At 39.6% G+C, this 18,663-nt stretch overlaps 1 protein-coding gene across 1 annotated transcript in view; it reads right to left on the bottom strand.

Moving 5' to 3' along the window:
* Ccdc39 (coiled-coil domain 39 molecular ruler complex subunit) overlaps positions 1–18,663 on the bottom strand; it is a 34,177-nt gene that overhangs the window by 2,322 nt on the left and 13,192 nt on the right. Inside the window, exons 7-18 of the mRNA XM_006971113.4 lie at positions 17,422–17,613; positions 15,936–16,039; positions 14,646–14,778; positions 11,420–11,614; positions 10,436–10,600; positions 8,639–8,776; positions 6,954–7,162; positions 4,296–4,419; positions 1,853–2,012; positions 1,341–1,447; positions 371–511; positions 71–247 (exon numbers count right to left, since the gene is read on the bottom strand). Of these exons, the coding sequence (XP_006971175.1) occupies positions 71–247; positions 371–511; positions 1,341–1,447; positions 1,853–2,012; positions 4,296–4,419; positions 6,954–7,162; positions 8,639–8,776; positions 10,436–10,600; positions 11,420–11,614; positions 14,646–14,778; positions 15,936–16,039; positions 17,422–17,613 (1,845 nt within the window). The remainder of the gene's footprint in view (positions 1–70; positions 248–370; positions 512–1,340; positions 1,448–1,852; positions 2,013–4,295; positions 4,420–6,953; positions 7,163–8,638; positions 8,777–10,435; positions 10,601–11,419; positions 11,615–14,645; positions 14,779–15,935; positions 16,040–17,421; positions 17,614–18,663) is intronic.

Raw genomic sequence — 18,663 nt, 5'->3', positions numbered from 1 at the left:
TCATTAGTCCTGCCACATTTTAGAAGAAAACTAATTAGATACACAGACATACTATATTATACTCTGTTACCTGCTCAAAATATGTTTGAAGAATGATGTGCATTTCAGCATTTTCCATGACATTCACTAACATTTGGTCAATGTCCTTGTGAAACTGTTTAATCTCACGGAGTTGAATGTCTTGTTCTTCCAGTGTTTCTTCATTTGTTTCTTTCAAAATACGGATTTCTCTCCTGAGTCTGGCACACTGTTAATAACAACAGTCAGATATTACATAAACCTCCTTTCCACCAAGTTCAGGAAATGGGGTTTGAGTGCATTTGGTCCATGACAGTGAATGCTAGGGCCGGCTCTAAGAAATTGTCAGTACCTGCTTAGTCACGCGCTCCATTTTCGGCTGCTGCTCCTCAGTCTCTTTGCGGAGTTGAAGTGAGTAAGTTTGTTTCTCTGATAATTTCTCTTTCACATTATTTGTTAAGTGTTCTATAACTTCAAAAGTATTTTCCATGCTCTGTAGAAAATAAAATAGTACCATATTCATGGTCAGAATAAAAAGGACATACTTGCCAATTGCCAGCTGTTCCCTCAATTTTAATTATTTTGTTTGCTTATATATGTACTATGTTTACTGTATTAGTAGTGTATAAGAAGAATGATGCTGTGAGTTTTGAATGTAATTCCACTGGGAAATTTTTTTTGCCTTTTTTGTTGTTGTTTTTTGTTTTTCGAGTCAGGGTTTCTCTGTGTAGTTTTGTGCCTTTCCTGGAACTCACTTTGTAGACCAGGCTGGCCTCGAACTCACAGAGATCCGCCTGCCTCTGCCTCCCAAGTGCTGGGATTAAAGGCGTGCGCCACCACCGCCTGGCTAACTGGGAACTTTTTATAGCATTGGAAAAACTATAAAGTTACTTGAAATTATCCAGTTTTTAAAGATTCACAGTTTGTGTCATGTGTTCCCTAAGTTAGAGCCTACATAACAAAGCATGTTCTTGTCTTTCCGGGGTTTGCCCTAGTGTCTACTTACCCTAGATCTTCAGTTTTAAATCTTGTGTTTACAATCTTAATGTGCTCCTTAAGGAATTCAGTGAGGTCACTGAGTAATGGTTGTTGGAGAACTCTTAACTGTCCAGCTGTGGTTGATAACTAATAAAGTTATTGGTACCCAGCAATAGGATTTTAACTGACTGACTCCATGTTTCCTTCACTTGTTTTCCTTTATATGAGGCTTATGTCTTTTGTGGTTTGTTTCCCCAAAGGGGCTCTTTGTAGAAGAGTTAAGTAGTAATAATGATAGTTGACCTTTATTTAGGGCTAATTACTAAAAAACCTGTAAAATTCACCTGGATATCTTCTTGAATTTCTCTGATTTGCCTTTGTTTGTATCTGTATTTCTCTTCCGCGGCCCTTTTTTGTTCTTCTAATTGAATTTTTAATCCATACTCATCACCTACAAGAGAATTTTAATTTCCAGTGTAATATATAGAAAGCCTATATATATATATAGTAACAAACAACTACCTTTTTTGTTACGAAAGGTTAAATGTCTTAGATCCATATGAAAAACAGGATAGATATGTAGTAGACATTTCTTATTTAGTAAGCATACAACAGCAATATCTATTTTTCAGATTCAAAACGAATTCCTAAAGAAGAGATATGCCATATACCAATAAAACTAATGATATAAATCACCTCATACTGATTAAAACATTCAGGGAGATGAACAATTGGGTTTTTTTGTTTGTTTTTTAGGCTCAATCATGGCACATTTTATTCTCCATGAATTATAATATTCCTCCTCCACATTCATTTAACTGTAGTCTCATCACGTGTTGTAATGACTGCTACCTACTTGATGGAGTCACTTTTTTGAAAGATTGCTTATAATTGTTGTTGCAGCTGTTCAGTACTTGCAAGGTGTTCTGCAGAGCATAGATTTCTTTTTCAGCTTTGTTGATTTTAGCATCTAAGCTGTCACCTTCCCTTTGAAGTTCTTCCTTTTCTTGAGCAGCCTATAAAGTACAGAATAATACTGATGTCATTTATCAGGATCTGGCATTGAAGCAGAGAACAGTTAACTCACAGCCATCTCTACTTACCTTAGGGCCTGCATATACTTACTTCTTGCACTCAGTTTCAAACACAAGACCTAATCCTTAGTCAGCAAAATACAGTTTATGTGTGTGTGTGTGTGTGTGTGTGTATATATATATATATATATATATATATATATATATATATATATATATATATATATATATATATATATGGTACAAAACCATGGTGGAAATGTAGCCAGTGCAGGAAGAAGGGTGGGGGATGAGAGGGGTAGCTAAGCAAGAGATAAATGGGGTGACTCAAAGAAGGTCTTGAAACTATGAATCAGAAGGATATTTTGGTCTGAGAAAGGTTTGGGAACTGGATTCTACTTTGATTCAGATAAGGGTAAAAGGTGACCAGAGTATACTCAGAAACACAATGTGGGTATATTTTCTAATATATGTTATTATAATTTAAAAGATAACTTTGGAGCCTGAGAGGTGGCTCAGCAGTTAAGAGTACTTGCTGCTCTTCCAGAGAATCCAAGTCTGGTTCCCAGTACCTATATCAGGCAGTTCAAAGCCACCTGTAACTCCAGTTCAAATAGATCTGACATCTCTGGCCTCGGGTACCTGCACTCACATGTAGACACACATACCTACACATAAAGAAAAACTTTTTTTTTAATGTTGATAACTGTACAAATGATGGTAATGCTTGTAATAAATGTAGCTAGGAAACATGAAGTCCTGTAAATTGCTTTAAAAATCCAAATTTCCTACATGATGCACTTTTACAAAGGTAACTTTTATGATGGGCTCCTTCAAAATTCTCTACAATTCCAAAGAACTCTGAGGTTGACAAAATAGCATCAGTATATATTAAAGGCTGCTTGCTGTAAAGCCCCCTTTTTTAATCAGAATCGTATTCAGTCACTAGATATTTTAAACCACGTTGATGGGAAAGCTGTTTAATATATTAATTATTTATGTGTATGTGTCTGCATATGTGCGTGTGCCTGACATTAGGAATGTCCCTGGAGCTGGAGTTACAAGCAGTTGTAAGCTGCCTGATGAGGGAATTAAACTCTGGTCCTCTGCAAAAATACATGGTCTTCACCACTGAGTCGTTTCTCCAGCCCCCATTCTTTACATTTGGACTGGCATTTTTATTATGTTTCAAAATATGAGTTACACATACTTTTGTAACAAATATTACTTGTCAGCTGTCACTGGCAAAATACTTGGCATAAAGAAGTAAACGTGCATTTTTGCTCAGTCCCGAGGCTTTGTCCCTTCACTTGGTCCTGTTTCTGGACTGCAGTAAAGCAGGACAGGGTATCTGTGGTTAAGCCCTAGCTGCTCACTTCATGCTAGCCAGGAAGCAAAGGAGCAAGATAAACCTAAGCTAGGAATGCCTCCAGTGGCCTACTTCCTCTAGCTAGCCCTACTACCTCCCAGTAATTCCACTAAATTAAATATCAATGGATTAATCCACTGATGAGGTTAGTATCCTCAGGACCCAGTTATTTCCCCAAAATCTATCAAATTAGTTTGATTTGTTCATCCTTTAAAAATTCCTGACTTAATTCTAGGTGTGCCTTTAAATCCTAAAATAGTTGTTTACTCTCTCTGTTGGTAAATCATATTTTGTACGAATATATAAAATGTACATTTATTTGGTGTTGGAAAGTTTGTATTTTGAAATATAACTTTAATATCACAGCTTTTTAAAATAGCTTTATTGGACAGTATCACTCCAGTTTGGTCAGAACAAGACTGTTAGCTTATCAAGACTGAGCATCTTGGGAATGAAATATGAAGAGTGATAGCTCTTTGGTATGTTTTCCAGTTTTGCTTTTAAACAGAAACAGACATTAAAGATGAAATATGGAAAACAACCTGGTATGCCCTATACATCAGCCAAAGGCTACTGCAGGACCAATACCAGGAGCTACTGTGGCCAATGTGCTGAGGTCCCAACACCTAGTAACTTAGTGTGACCTCATTCAGGAGAAGTCAGGCCTTTGCAGATGGCAAGATGAGGTCACTATGGTGGGCCTCAATCCAACAGAACTGACAACCTCACAAACATGACACTGCTTTTCTCTATTTCTGGCTATGAATAATTTCTGATAAAAGCTAGACTAATTTTAGTTACAGAGAAAATACATTGTATATCTGAGATGTGAAGTGTGAGTATATGTATATATGTGTATTTCATGCAATCATAAATGTACATCAGGGAAATGTTACCTTTATTACATAATAGGCCTGTGTTTTCTCCTCTTCTCCTTCAGGAGGCAGCATAACAACAGTAAGAATTTCATATCTGTTCTTAAGCTTATCAATTTTACTTAGCCGTTCATGAAACTCAGCACTAATGTGAAAACAAAGAAATTAAAATTAGTGTTTTTATTGAAGAGCTTTGCACTTGTATTGTTACTGTGCTGTACTCAAGCAGGTTAAGTGCTCCCCTATTTTAATAATTCTGTGTGAAGTTGACTTGTCATAGCTCCATGGATTCTAGCAGAAGACATGAGACATGTAACAGAGATGAAGGGTGTTATCGTTCATGACATAGGAGGAGATAGGAGCTTCCTGTCTCCATGGCTTGCTCCCACATCTCATGAAGACAAGAAGGGGCCCAGGTAGATACCACAGGTTTGTGTTATAGTTCAGGAATCCCACATATTTTCAAGTGGGAAATAAACACACCTAATTTTTGCTCTGGAGGGAAATATGACCTCTTAATTTGCTATTCAAACAGTAGAACATGAGTTAGGTACCTCTCTTTACAAGGCATTAAAATAAAATAATTCATGAACTATTTCCCAACATTTGGTATCAGATTTGTAAATGTTAGTTACTTTTTCCTTTTTTTTCAGTAAACTTACCTTATGAGCTGTGTTCAGGAGTTACACTAATAATGCTAACATCTGTATGGCAGGGTGTAGATTGACTCACTCCCTGCAACGACCTAAGGTATTCATTCTTGTGTGATCATAACTTACTTTCTCATCAGCTAAAGATGGCAGACTGAGCAGAAGTTCACCTTTCCAGCTTTCTAAACAAGAAAAGGAGCTGGGTATGGTGGCAAACACCTTCAGTGCTAATGCAGGACTGTGAGGACAAGGCCAGCCTGAGCTTATTATCAATATCCAATCTCAAAAATAAACAATAAAATATATTTTTTTTAAAAGAGAGACAAACACCAAAGATAAAAAAAATCATTTGGGAAAAAAATCTTTTCATGAGTTCATGAAAAAATGGAAGGCAAGATGGAGCAACAAAAATAAATATACTCCTGGAGTATGGCCCCAGCAAGAGCTGCTTCTGCAAAGAAAATAAAATTTATAAAAACTAAATCATATAGAAATAGCAAGTACATTTTTGAAATAATAAGTAAATTGAATCAATGTTTGAACATCCCCCATTAAAATATTCAGGCCCCCAATGGCTTCACCAGTGAGGTCTTGAAAATTCTATAAAGAGAAAAACTTCATTTGCATACTTAATAACCAGAATAGAGAAAGGTAAGGAACACACAAATCATTTTATGAAGAAACACACACTGTAAAAACCTGGTAACAGGAGCAAAGAGAACCAAGGGTCATTTGCATACAGGTTTAAAATGCATCTATCAAAATCCAATGTGTACAAAAGGTAAATTTACTTCCAGGAATATAAGGTTGGCTTAACTTCAATAAACTGATCATTGTAATTAACAGATCAAAGGAAATATGTGATGTCAATAAATGCAGAAAAGTATATAAACGTTAATGTGTATTTCCAGTTAAATAAAATTGAAGCAAGATTTGAGCAAAAAGTAAAACTAGATTAGCTCTTTAAACATGATGAAGGGTAAAACAGGACTGGGGAGTGTAGGTTAGCTTGTTTCAATTCCCAGCACCATAAAAAATAAATAGATTTATTAGATTACAGAAGCCCTTGAATTATAAGGAAACCCACCCTTTGAGATCTGGCAAAGACAAAGGTACCTGTAATTACCATTATTTAGTATTGAGCTAGCAAGTACAGTAAAGAAAAAAGCTTTAAAGGCTGGAAAGAAGCAATTACTCAAAAGTGATATGAATGGAATGCCCAGAAAATTTGCGTTAAAGTTACAACTTTAGTAAGAATATTGAATACTTAATACATAGAAATTAACTGTGTAATATTCGTATATGCCAGTAACCAATCGAAAATGGCATGCTTTAAAAGGAAGTAACAATAAAAAATAGCAATAATCACATAAGTGATAGTAAAATGTTCTACATGAAAATTGCTTCAGTAAGCTTAATAGAGTTAGATATGGGGAACGTTTTACTAGACCATTTTTAGAAATCATACAAAACTCAGTTCCAAGGGCTGGGATAGTTTAATTGGCAAAGTGCTTGTCTTGCAAGCATAAGGACCCAAGCTTGACTCTAGAACCCATGTAAAAGTGTCAAGTACAGTAGCAGGAACCAGTGACCCCAGAATCTGAAGATGGTGACTGAAGCTCACTGGACAGTCAGACCAGCCTAATTGGTGAGCTCTAGGCCAGTGAAAGACCCTGTCTGATAGGATATTCCTGGAGATGACACCTGAGTGTCCTGTGGCCTCCACATGTAGGAACATACATATGCACCTGCGTATACATATACATGAATACACATGCATTAAAAAAATAAGTCCAAATAGATTACTCATCTTAGGGATATGAGTCTCAAGGGTACAGGATTAGCCTAAAGGAAGCAACCTAGACCTCTGGCTCAGTGTATCCTGTCTTCTATTGAAGTCAAAAGCCTTTCAGATGAGTCAGAGAAAGGTGGACCATAAGGGTGTTGTTGGGGCAGGGGGCTCTCCTGACACCACCCTGACATTGTTTTACAAAGTTCTTTAGCAGAAAAAACAAAAACTGATACTTACCTCACAGTTTGCCGCTGCTGGTCAACATATCTGATCTGTGAGGCAAGCATCGCTTTGTGCACCTTAATTTCTTCAGCTCTTTCTTCCATTGCTGCGCTGAGCTGCTGTTTCCTTTTCTCCAGGGAAAGTACTTCCTCTGCTTTGCTGTAAAGCATTTCTCGGGTGCGTTTAACCTCAAGCTTTAAAAGATTGTCCTCGATCATCAAATCCTACCAACAACAAAGTTTTCATTTATTGGAGTAATTATTTCTATACCAAAACCAAGGTATTTTTATTTTTTATTGTGGTAAAAGTCAAACTTGAAAACGTTTCCCAGGTAGACCACTGACTAAGACATTAGCCAGGAAAGAAGGCAGCGTGGAGAGCTATGGCTGCTCCAAATCATTTTTATTCAAATTTAAGTTCAAGCTTTACTAGAATACACTGTTATTCTTACAATCGAAATGTAATGCCCAGGGAACATATAAGTCCTACAAACAAACACTTTATGCTCCAAAATAGCTATCACAAAATAGTGTAGAAATACATCTATAGTCTAAAATCATTCTGTCATGTGTAGAGTATTAATTGAAATCAACAAATTGATTGACTTTCCAATGAAACCACAGAGCAAACAGCCTGGAGTGTAAAGCGGGCTGCTTCTCAAGGACAGCTTTTAGTTTGCAAGAATGAGATCACTACATCTCACATGCCCAGAAAGATACTCCTGATGAATGAGAAGTACCAATGCAACAGATGAAATCAGTGCAACCCAGTATAAAGAGCAAACATTGGACTGACTTAGCAGAAGCTTCTAAACATAGAGTAAAAACCCTTGAAACAATGTTAAATGATTCATGTCAGAAACACTCAAAATTTAAAGGCAAGTGGAGGAAGTATTGGCAATACTGTACATAACAATTTACAACAAAATATAAATCCCTTAATGGAAGAAAATGAACCATCAAAACTGACTATTAAAAATTATGGAACATGATATAATTTTAGATATGTTTTAAACGTTAAATAAATGGCATTAAAATTTTACCAAATAAAAAGTACAAACTAAAATACTGAGATTCCATATTTGTCCATCAAGTAGGAAACATGATCCAGCCACAGTGCTGGTAAAATAAATAGAATGTTACACATGGCTGGTGAAAGATTATTAATGGAACCATCTAGAGGACAATTTGGCTTTAAAACAGCTTAAAGTTTCTAACATGCTCATTGTTAGCTTAATTACACAGTAGCAACTCGACAACACACTGGACCACAGCGCTTAACATATATTATAAACAGCCCCAGATCACAAGATAGATTATGCAAGCTCATAAACTGTCCCGTAGGAAATGCTGGAGAATTACATCTTAAAGAGGAGTTGATGTTGTAGGAAACGTGTAATATATCAAACATTTGTGAGTAAAACATAATAGAGGCAATTTTCTAAAATAGGAAATAATACACATTAACACTTCATTTTGGATATAGTGTTTATTATGGATAATTTTCTCAATTCCTTGTTTTACCTTTCCTGTGATCCCTGTGGAAGCATGTGACTTACCCTTAATTCCTTCCTTGTTTTACTTTTCCTATGATCCCTGTGGAAGAGTGTGACTTATCCTCAATTTCTTCCTTGTTTTACCTTTCCTGTGATCCCTGTGGAAGCGTGTGACTTACCTACTTCATATGCAGATTCAGCTCACCTGTTTTGCAGCTCTAGCCTTGTTCAGTTCCTTCTCTGATCTGTCAACGAAAAGGTGCAGTTCACTTATTTTATTCGTGAGAGACTGTTTCTCGTCATTATTTTTGCCGTTTGACTTCTTAATGAAATAGAGATCATTCTGTAAAAGGGGAAGGAATATATGTGTAAAACAATGGAATGAGTTGCAGACAATAATAGATATGCCTTGCATTAAGTCATGTTTCAACACGACAGCTAAAAATTTCAACCTCTCCTCGTGTTATTTATATCCACATGTATTCACACAGAAATGTTATTTTTACCATTTGGGATGTTTCAGCATTAGCCTGAGAGCAATAACTCCAAGAAGTATTATGTACAGTTCCAATTCAGCCTGGTTTTCAAGGTGATCACCACCCACAAGGAGAAAGGACCCTGCTAATAGCTCATTACAGGGCACCAAGTGCTGGGTGGTTAAAAAACAAAAAACAAAAACAAAAACATTGCAGGTCTAGAGAGCAAAGGACCCTTGGTTAATAGCATGGCTCTGGGCTCAGGTAGACCATACACACAGTGGCATGCATGCCTGCACACATACATCATAAATAAAACCCTTCTCGAAGGTAAGAGCTCAAGTGGAGTGGGACTTTTCTCACAGAATCTCTCAGCTTGACCACTGCAGAGAAGAGCATATCCTCTGTGGTTTAGCCAGCATTAACTTGCGATTTCCTTACATTTCTGTGAGTTTTTGTGTGAAACAGAATGGGCATGTGCACCAGCCAGCTTCATAGTGACAAGAGCAGCTGGGCTGGTTAAGAACCCAAAGACCGTTGGGGGCTCCCCACACAGCGCAGCTAAAAAAGCCCACTCCTATCTCTACACTCAGGTCCTCATGTTCTACTGTAAATGGTCAAAACAGCACCGCATGTGGAGTGTACTCGGCACGAATTGCTTCTGTTTTTCCCTTGTTAGTGAATTAGAAAACTATGCTCAAGAACGTTAAAATAGCAGTAGTCAGGTAACCTTAACATTAAAACTTGTGCCTGATCCCAAAGCCGGTGATATTTTCCAGCAAATCAAGGTACCACTTGAAAACTATGTCATCAAGCTACAAACTATGAACTCCAATGAAAAAGCTTCATTGTAAAATAAATGTCTTGCCTTCAACTAACTAACAATTCTACTTTTGACCACTGGAGGCCACTCATCACCAGTCTTTCCAACTTAGTGCTCACCAGCTAAGGTTGCATCCCCCTCCCTTGCCCTTTCCCACCATTTAAACTTCAACAGAGGTTTACAACAGGCATAATCAAATCCCTAAAGATGAAATGTGCTCCCTTCTAACTGTAGTTGTTCCAAACATTATAAGTGCATAGTTGCATGAGAACAAATTAGTTATGAAAAAAAAAGAAAAGCTTCCTGGTAGCAATTTTTACTGTGGCAAAAAATGGAGTTTGCCAATATCCTAAATAGTGTACTCTGTAAGGATGCTTTGAAGTCAAATGGATCCGAGTTTAAATCCTTCCTCTCCATGCACTCACTGTGTAACCCTGAACAAGTGTCTTTGCCTAGAATGGTAACCATCTTCTTTACCAGGCATTTATAAGAGTTAAGCAAAACAATGTGGTAGAGACATGTAATGCAACATTATATAAAGTAAAAGCTCAAGTGAGGGGCACGACATTCTGAAAGCGTAGAAATACAAGCATTTGCTATGTGTGTGGGTAGCTAGGCAATCACTGACCACAACAGGAATGTGTTGAACACTCAGCAGGATATGGAACATGTAAAAAAAAAAAAAAAAAAAAAGATGAGTTACATGGAGCTTCTTGATCTGCGATTCCAAAAGAGAAAGTGTGGATTTTTTCTCATCCAGTGTCTTCTTAAGTTCAACGATTTTTGCTTCAAGGGCTTGTTTCTCCTCTGAATTAATTTCTCCCTTTAACCGTGACATTCTGCGTTCTACTTGCTGAATGTAAAAATCCTGTTAATCATTTTTAAGAAAAGAAGTTAGTGAGTGTATACAAATGAGCGTCTCTGTGTAAATGTAGAAGCAGCACATGCACTCTTAACTTTGGTCTGGGCACCATTAGTTATTAAAGTCAAGTTGGTCCTTCAGAAAATTAGGATAAAATCCTTTCCAGACTAAAGGGAGCAACAACACTGCTCAGCAGTCAGGGTGCAGGACAGCAACACAGGCATCATCAGGAAACAACCGCGGTGCCTCGGGGAGCTTAGGAAATCATGGGATCTGTATCCATGAGGATTCCCAAGGGACAGTTTTCAAAGGATTAAAAAAAAATTGTCACAGTAACCATGGAAAGCTCAATGTATAGTGAATTTTTTAAATTTTATTTTAGCATCTATGATATTGCAAAACTAGTAATATTTTCAGATTAAGAAATTAAGGTGTGTGGGGGAGGCGTTTAGAAATAGATCACAAACATGAAAGGGTATGTAGGCAAGACTGAGGGGGAAAGCCTTCCTCTGTATTGTGGAGATAAGGTGGGGGGAGATGCTCGTGTCTGCAGACCTCTTTTGTTTTTTCTGGCTCCCACCGCTCCAGGTTCCTTTAAAGCACAGTCCTTTCTCCCTCACTGGAGTGGCTGTCCCCTGGCCTGTTCCTTTTAGATTGAAAACAATAACTTAAGGCTCTGCGTTCCTAGCATGGTAGCCAGCTGTTCTCATCTGCTCTCCATCTAGGATATCTAGAACACCTCATTTTCTTGAGGCACTGGGGTAACTGGACCACCACAGGCGTTACAAATCCTCACAGAAGATACTCACAGAGAAAAGCACCTACCTGACTGTACATTATTTCCTGCTGCTTCAAGGTTTCAAAATCCAGTTTGTGTAACCGCTGGTTAAGATGTTTCAGGGAGGACTTGGTTCCTTCAATCTCTGATACCAGGGCTTTCTCTTTCATTGTCTCATTCTGTAACTCTTGAACTTTCTTAAATAGCACATCCTTCACTATGTTCAGCTGAACCTCCACTTCCTGATAAGAAATTGTGAGAATATGGCAGTTAGTTAAATTATAACAGCTTAAACTTGGTATTCACATGAACGTTAAAATTTAGGAGCTCAGAAACAAACAAGACCCTCCCAGCCAACATTTAGCCCCTGAAAAATAGAAAGTTTTCCCAAGTTTCCACCACTCCTCCAAATCTCCTTTCTCCTGTACTGGAAATGAGGTTGTAATTTTCTAGTCCTGCATCATTTGACCTATCATCCTAACTCCATCCCTAGCCTCAGAACTAGACACCCTGTGATTTCAGAGCTCACTGGATAGTCTTGAGGATTTCAAGGAAGAGATCATACTGTCCAATTGGGAACTTCTTAGGGCCACTATCAGGGTGAAAACTTAGCCGTCAGCTCTCCAGTGGATGCAGACTAAAGGCAAATACTCCTTCTATGGTGTAAGCACACCCACAGTGAGCAATTTCAAGCTACTTGTATAGTTACACTACCATGAGATGTCATACAGAAGCAAACCAACATACAAATGGCATATGTAAGAGATGTCATTTTAACCTTGAGTACACAGCTAATCATAGAGTATAATTCAAAAATAATGAATGTTATTTGTTACTTCTGATTTGTATATAATGTGTTTAGTTATGTCTACTTACAATTTGGGTTTTATTGGTTACTGTATTTAGCAGTGAACTTAACAACATTCCTGAAAATTGAACTGCCATCTCTTGAGAACTGGTAGGAACCAGCCCCCAGCAAACCTCATGCCCAGCCTTTCACTGAGGCTGGCACTCCTTAGTCTCCCTTTGTGCCGGCCTCTGGGAAAGAGGAGCAAGTCCGATCCTGTTGCTTCTCTAAGAGCACTTACCTTGTCAAGGCTTCATGACAAACATTCCAAGTTTCCTGTTGACCTACCAAACCCAGACCAACTGCAAGTTACCACTTTCAAATACTGAAATAATTTTCACTCCTAACCACATTTCCCCTTTGTAGCTAATGAGCCTCGATGTGAAACAAAACAAGCACATGACCAAACCTTCACAAATCAAGAAATAACCAATAATCGATGTGGTATTTCTCATGCAATTGTCACTTCTCACTGAACTCAAGACTTTCCCAAAGATTACTCAGCACAATTTGAAAGTCTAGACTAAGTGGTGGCCAAGTCCATTGAGCTTTTCCCAAAACAAATGAAAACAGTGACAAGCACAGCCCTCTAATGTTATCACTGCTACAGCTGCACCAGTATTCTTATGGTCAAGTACATCTAGTTTTCCTTGTTAAATACGAGTTTTAAAAAGTCTTTTGTAGCTGTTCGCCATGTGTGACATGTTCAATCCTCTTCATCCTTTTAAGAAAGCCTGGGTGTCCTCCTATTATCATTTTCATTCAATTTAGTGACTTCATTTAGCATTGCTTAGCTAGCAATATAGTCAGATACCTACCATGTGTCTTCAAATGGTGTTTATTTCTTTATTCCAGTTTTCATTGCCAGTTTCATACATTTATATAATGAATTGTAGTCGCTACACCCGACTTCTTTTCTCTTATCCCCCTCCCTCTCCCTCCAGCACCTTTCTTCTCATCAAGTCTACCTCCTATTTTCATGACTTCTCAGTTATTGGTTTGTTTTGAGACGGGGACTCACTGTGAAGTTCTGGCAGTCCTGTGACTATGTAGACCAGGCTGACCTCAAACTCACAGAGATCCACCTGCCTCTGCCCCCCAAGTGCTGGGATTAAAGGCGTGTGCCACTACACCTGGCCTTCCATGACTTCTTTCTATGTGGTCCACTGAGTTTAATTAGTTACTTGACTGAGCATGGGTGAAAAGTTATACAGTGTTGCAGGGTAGCTTATTGGCAGCTCCTGCAATAAGGATTAATTGTCAATGTCTTTCTGGAAGTGGCGAGTCTCAAGGGTCCTCCCCTAATCTGTGGTGAAATGCTGATGGGCCAAGTCTTGTGCAAGTCTTATACTGATAATTGCAGCTACAGTGATTTCAATTCACCTGATTAGTTTTTAAATGTCACAACTTTCATTATGCTTTGTGATCAAAAGATCTATTTCATATACTTTCAGTTTTTCAAGGATTTTTTTTCAGAAGTTCTAATAGCTGTCCATATTTGTACCATAGAAAATCATGTTCTTAAGGCAAAGTGAAACAAAAAGGCATGATTTATACTTAAATACCACTCAGGCCAAATGGCTTTGTTACTCGGGAATTCAGAACACATTGAGGAACCAGGTGTCATCAACTATAAGCAGAGTTGTATTTTATATAAGCCTCATCAAGTGCTCAAAAACTGTAATGTCTTCATTATCCCTCCTCCTCCTCTGTCTGCAAAATACAGAAAAATCAGGAAACAGGGCTACCATGTCAAAAATGTTGATGTCATCTTCAAGATTCCAAAGACAGGATGGCAAGGCAACCTTCTCCAGTTTCTTTCAAGTTGGTTTTAGCACACCAGAGACTGGTGGATGAAGAGGCCAATATAATTAATGAAATAGTCCATTTCATAGGCTGCTTGCCAAAAATACTGTCAGATTATAAGAGGTTAAAACAGTGATGAGCTGGGCAGTGGTGGCGCACGCCTTTAATCCCAGCACTCGGGAGGCAGAGGCAGGCGGATCTCTGTGAGTTCGAGGCCAGCCTGGTCTACAGAGTGAGTTCCAGGAAAGGCACAAAGCTACACAGAGAAACCCTGTCTCAAAAAAAAAAAAAAAACCAAACAGTGATACAAGCAATTGGCCAAAATACGGGGAGGGGAGAATTTGATCACAAATACACACGAGATGATAAGGCAGCAGAAGAAGTTATAGAACAAGGACACTGGCTAAGATGTGTACTGCAGCACACTGACTGACAGATACAGATGTGGGGTGCATGTGCACAATGGGCACTGCAGGAATGGGCTAGGGGGCATAGTGTGGGGCCGCCCTTAGAAACAGAGCCCTGTACGTTAAGACTTCACAGTCCTCGGATCCCAAGAGTAACCACTTTACTCTTTTGAAAGCTGCTGTGGTTCTGGGAAAATGCAAAGCAAACCTTACCTTCACACCTTTCTCCTCCTCCTTCAGCATGTCTTCCATGTTCGTAGCTTTCTCTTCAACAGATATGGTTTTCTCAGTTATCATTTTTAATTTCTGTTTTACAACTTCATTGTGACGTTTAAGTTTTTGTAATCTAAATAGGGTTTATATGGAAATATAGAAAGCATGCTTAAAAGAATATTTGACACACAAAAACATAGTTGCTTCTTTTGCTGCAGACATTTTCATTGCCATCACGAATCTAATAGGCTATAAAAGTATTGCTCTGAGCCTCTCTGAAAACAAAACAAAACAAAAACAAGAAAATCTGGAACTTAATAATGGAGCGACTGTACTGGGGTAGAGCTCAGTAGTCTAGGGTGGAACTCAGTAGGCTGGAATGGAGCCCAGTGAGATGGGGTGGAGCCCAGTGGGCTGAGGTGGAGCTCAATGGGCTGGGGTGGAGCTCACTGAGATGGGATGGAGCTCAGTGAGATGGGGTGGAGCTCAGGGAGCTGGGTGGAGCTCAGGGAGCTGGGGTGGAGCTCAGTGAGGTGGGGAGGAGCTCAGTGAGATTGGGGAGGAGCTCAGTGAGATGAGGTGGAGCTCAGTGAGATGGGCTGAAGCTCAGAGAGATGGGGTGGAGCTCAGTGAGATGGGGTGGAGCTCAGAGAGATGGGGTGGAGCTCAGGGAGATGGGGTGGAGCTCAGGGAGATGGGGTGGAGCTCAGGGAGATGGGGTGGAGCTCAGAGAGATGGGGTGGAGCTCAGGGAGATGGGGTGGAGCTCAGGGAGATGGGGTGGAGCTCAGGGAGATGGGGAGGAGCTCAGAGAGATGGGGTGGAGCTCAGGGAGATGGGGTGGAGCTCAGGGAGATGGGGTGGAGCTCAGGGAGATGGGGAGGAGCTCAGGGAGGTGGGGTGGAGCTCAATGAGATGGGGTGGAGCTCAGGGAGATGGGGTGGAGCTCAGGGAGATGGGGAGGAGCTCAGGGAGATGGGGTGGAGCTCAGGGAGATGGGGAGGAGCTCAGGGAGATGGGGTGGAGCTCAGGGAGATGGGGAGGAGCTCAGGGAGATGGGGTGGAGCTCAGGGAGATGGGGAGGAGCTCAGGGGATGTCACTGAATGGTAAATAAACACTTCAGCTACCATATTCAAGGCCATAGGTTTCATCCCTAGCACCAGCAAAAAGAATGTAGCAGTTACAATCTTGCAAGTATTTATATAATTGTAACCATTAGTAATTTTCTAAATACAGATCATAAATATATTTAATATTTACACATATTATATTTATATGGGTTTTTCTTACTTTGATGCTTCACCATGGATGTCCTTCTTTACTTTGGAAATGTTTTTCCTCAGAGCTTCTAAATCACTGGAAGTTCTATTGAGAGTAGCTTTTAAAGTATCCAGCTGTTTGTCAGTAGACAGACAAAAATTACATATTCACATTGGACAAATTAATTTCATTTCTGAGAAACTCTATTCTCCCTACTTCTAATTCTAAGCTAATAGCACCCATTAAAATAGCAACTTTTTGTAATTAACACATATCTGTGGTCTTTCTGATTCCCATATCAAATTTTAAATGACTTGTTTCATAGCATGAAAATGGTAAATAGTTCCATATGTAAGTTGAAAGTATGTGTAGAAACATCTTTAGGGGGTAACAAAAACACTCTAGTTAGCTAGCAGAGACTATTCAGACTATTCCCACAACTACATGAATGTCCTGGAAGCCACTCATTTGTATTATGTGAAGGACGGCTGGGTCTTTGGGAATTACACCCCTGTCCACTTCCCTGCAATGGTTAAAGCTCTCAGCAGTGACGTCTAACATAAGCAGAAATTACTTTCTTTAGAAACTTATGCAATTATCTCTTTGACAGAAAAAATAATCAGAGAGGAATGTACAACGTACTGTATAATAAAATGGTTTCTCGCATTCTGCTTTTGGCCTAAGTAGTAGTAGCTTTAGCTAGCAGGGACTCAGTACAGAAACATGGGGGTCCTTTCATTGCTGAGGACAGGATCATTAACTTGCACTATGCAACAGTCTAGCTGTTTGGAAGCTGCAAAAGAAGTCGAGGACAGGAGCTTTGCTCTCTCTGTGTCAAGGTCATTCATCACCTACTCTTACGGCCAGACTGAAATATTGTCCCTTAACAAAGTGAAAAACAACTTCAGCAGGTCACTGGCAGAAGCTGTCAGCCAATGTCACACATACTCAACACTGGAAAGACAATCCCAGCTATCTCTCAGAACATTACAGCAACACTCCTCATATGTGCCAAGTCCATCGTGATCCCTATGTGAAGCATTAGGAGAATCTGGCCTCACATCCTCACAGATGCTAGGCCTGGAAAGAGCTCTGGCAGTGCCCAGCATAGATCCCTGTACAGGACCTGAGGTTTAAGACACTCCCTGTGGCCTCGCCATCCAAGGGCTCAAACAAAGTACCTTAAAGTCCCATTGAAAGTACCCTAAAGTCCCATTATGGGGATATGAGTGCACTATGGTGGCACATGCCTTTATTGTGTGGGAGGCAGAAACAGGAAGGTAGACCTCTGATTTCCTGGTCAGCTTGGTCTATATAGCAAATTTCAGGCCAGCCAGGCCATAGTGAAATCTTGCCAAAATAGAAAGAAAAAAATACATGAGAGCACACAACACACACACACACACACACACACAGATTTAAGGAAAAGAGCCGGCAAGCCACTCCCTAATCAAACAGGCCTTTGGCATCGACTGAGCAATCTGTTAGGAACACAGAGCAGTGTTTGGTGACACACCTCGTCCTTCAGCTGACTCCTGCTGGCTTCATGCTGCTGGTAATCCACCCTGTACTTTAAAACTTTCCGCTCGGCGAGAGAAATTCTTCTCTCGTATTCTACGTTGTTCCCAACCTCACTCTCCAGAAACTTGATCTTTTCTTTCACCACACCTTCTTTTTCTCTTATTTCCTGCTTGATCCTTGCTAATGTCTAGGATTGAAACAAATGTGTGCATTTAAATATTGAGTACCAACTAAAATACAAAGAAATTTCGTTTTCATTTTTATATTCAGTATTTATTTTTTACAGGGAAAAAAAGTCTTTAAAAATACTTTTACTGTTGCAGGGAGTGTTTTGTTGTTGTTGTAGCCCTGGGTGGTCTGAAACACTCTGTGAAGACCAGGCTCATCTTAACCTCACAAAGATCCACCTGCCTCTGCCTCTCAGAGAGCTGGAGTTAAAGGTGTGTACCACCGGCCGGGCGGTGGCGCTCGCCTTTAATCCCAGCACTCGGGAGGCAGAGGCAGGCGGATCTCTGAGTTCCAGGCCAGCCTGGTCTACAGAGTGAGTTCCAGGACAGGCACCAAAACTACACAGAGAAAACCTGTCTCGAAAAAGAAAAAAGAAAAAAAAAAAAGTGTGTGCCACCACACCTGGCTAAAAATAAGGTGGATATCAATATGCTACACCTGAATATCTATGAATTCACATTACTGAATGCCAATGTGTTTTTTATATCTCTCTGGAACCTTGCAGAAGAGCAAGGAAACAGTTAGCCCTTTATACAGGAAGGGAATACCCACCCACCCCCAAAAAAGAAATAGTACCGAATATTTTTTTGCACACAATCTTAGGCCTCAGTGAAAATTTATAAATACTGTATAGACCCATTTTTACTTTTTTAAAAATAACTTAGCCAGATGTGGTAGCACATATTTACAGTGCCAGCATTCAGGCGGTTGAGTGGAGAGTAGCTGAAGTTTGAGGCAACCCTGAGCTCATGGTTCAAGGCCAGCCTGGGTACACAAAGAGACTCTGTATCAACAAGACAACATGCAACAAAAATACATTTTTGTTATTGATTTTGTCTTAGTTATGACTTCTATGGCTGTGAAGAGACACCATGACCATGGCAACTCTTAAAAAAGAAAACATTTAGCTGAGATGGCTCTTACAGTTCAGAGGTTTAGGCCATTACCATGATGATGGGGAGCATGGCAGCATGCAGGCAGACATGGTGCTGGCTACATCTTGGTCAGA

The sequence above is a fragment of the Peromyscus maniculatus genome, chromosome 6 (assembly GCF_049852395.1).
Source record: "Peromyscus maniculatus bairdii isolate BWxNUB_F1_BW_parent chromosome 6, HU_Pman_BW_mat_3.1, whole genome shotgun sequence".
Classification (NCBI taxonomy): Eukaryota; Metazoa; Chordata; class Mammalia; order Rodentia; family Cricetidae; genus Peromyscus; species Peromyscus maniculatus.
This window is presented reverse-complemented; position numbering and strand designations above follow the sequence as displayed.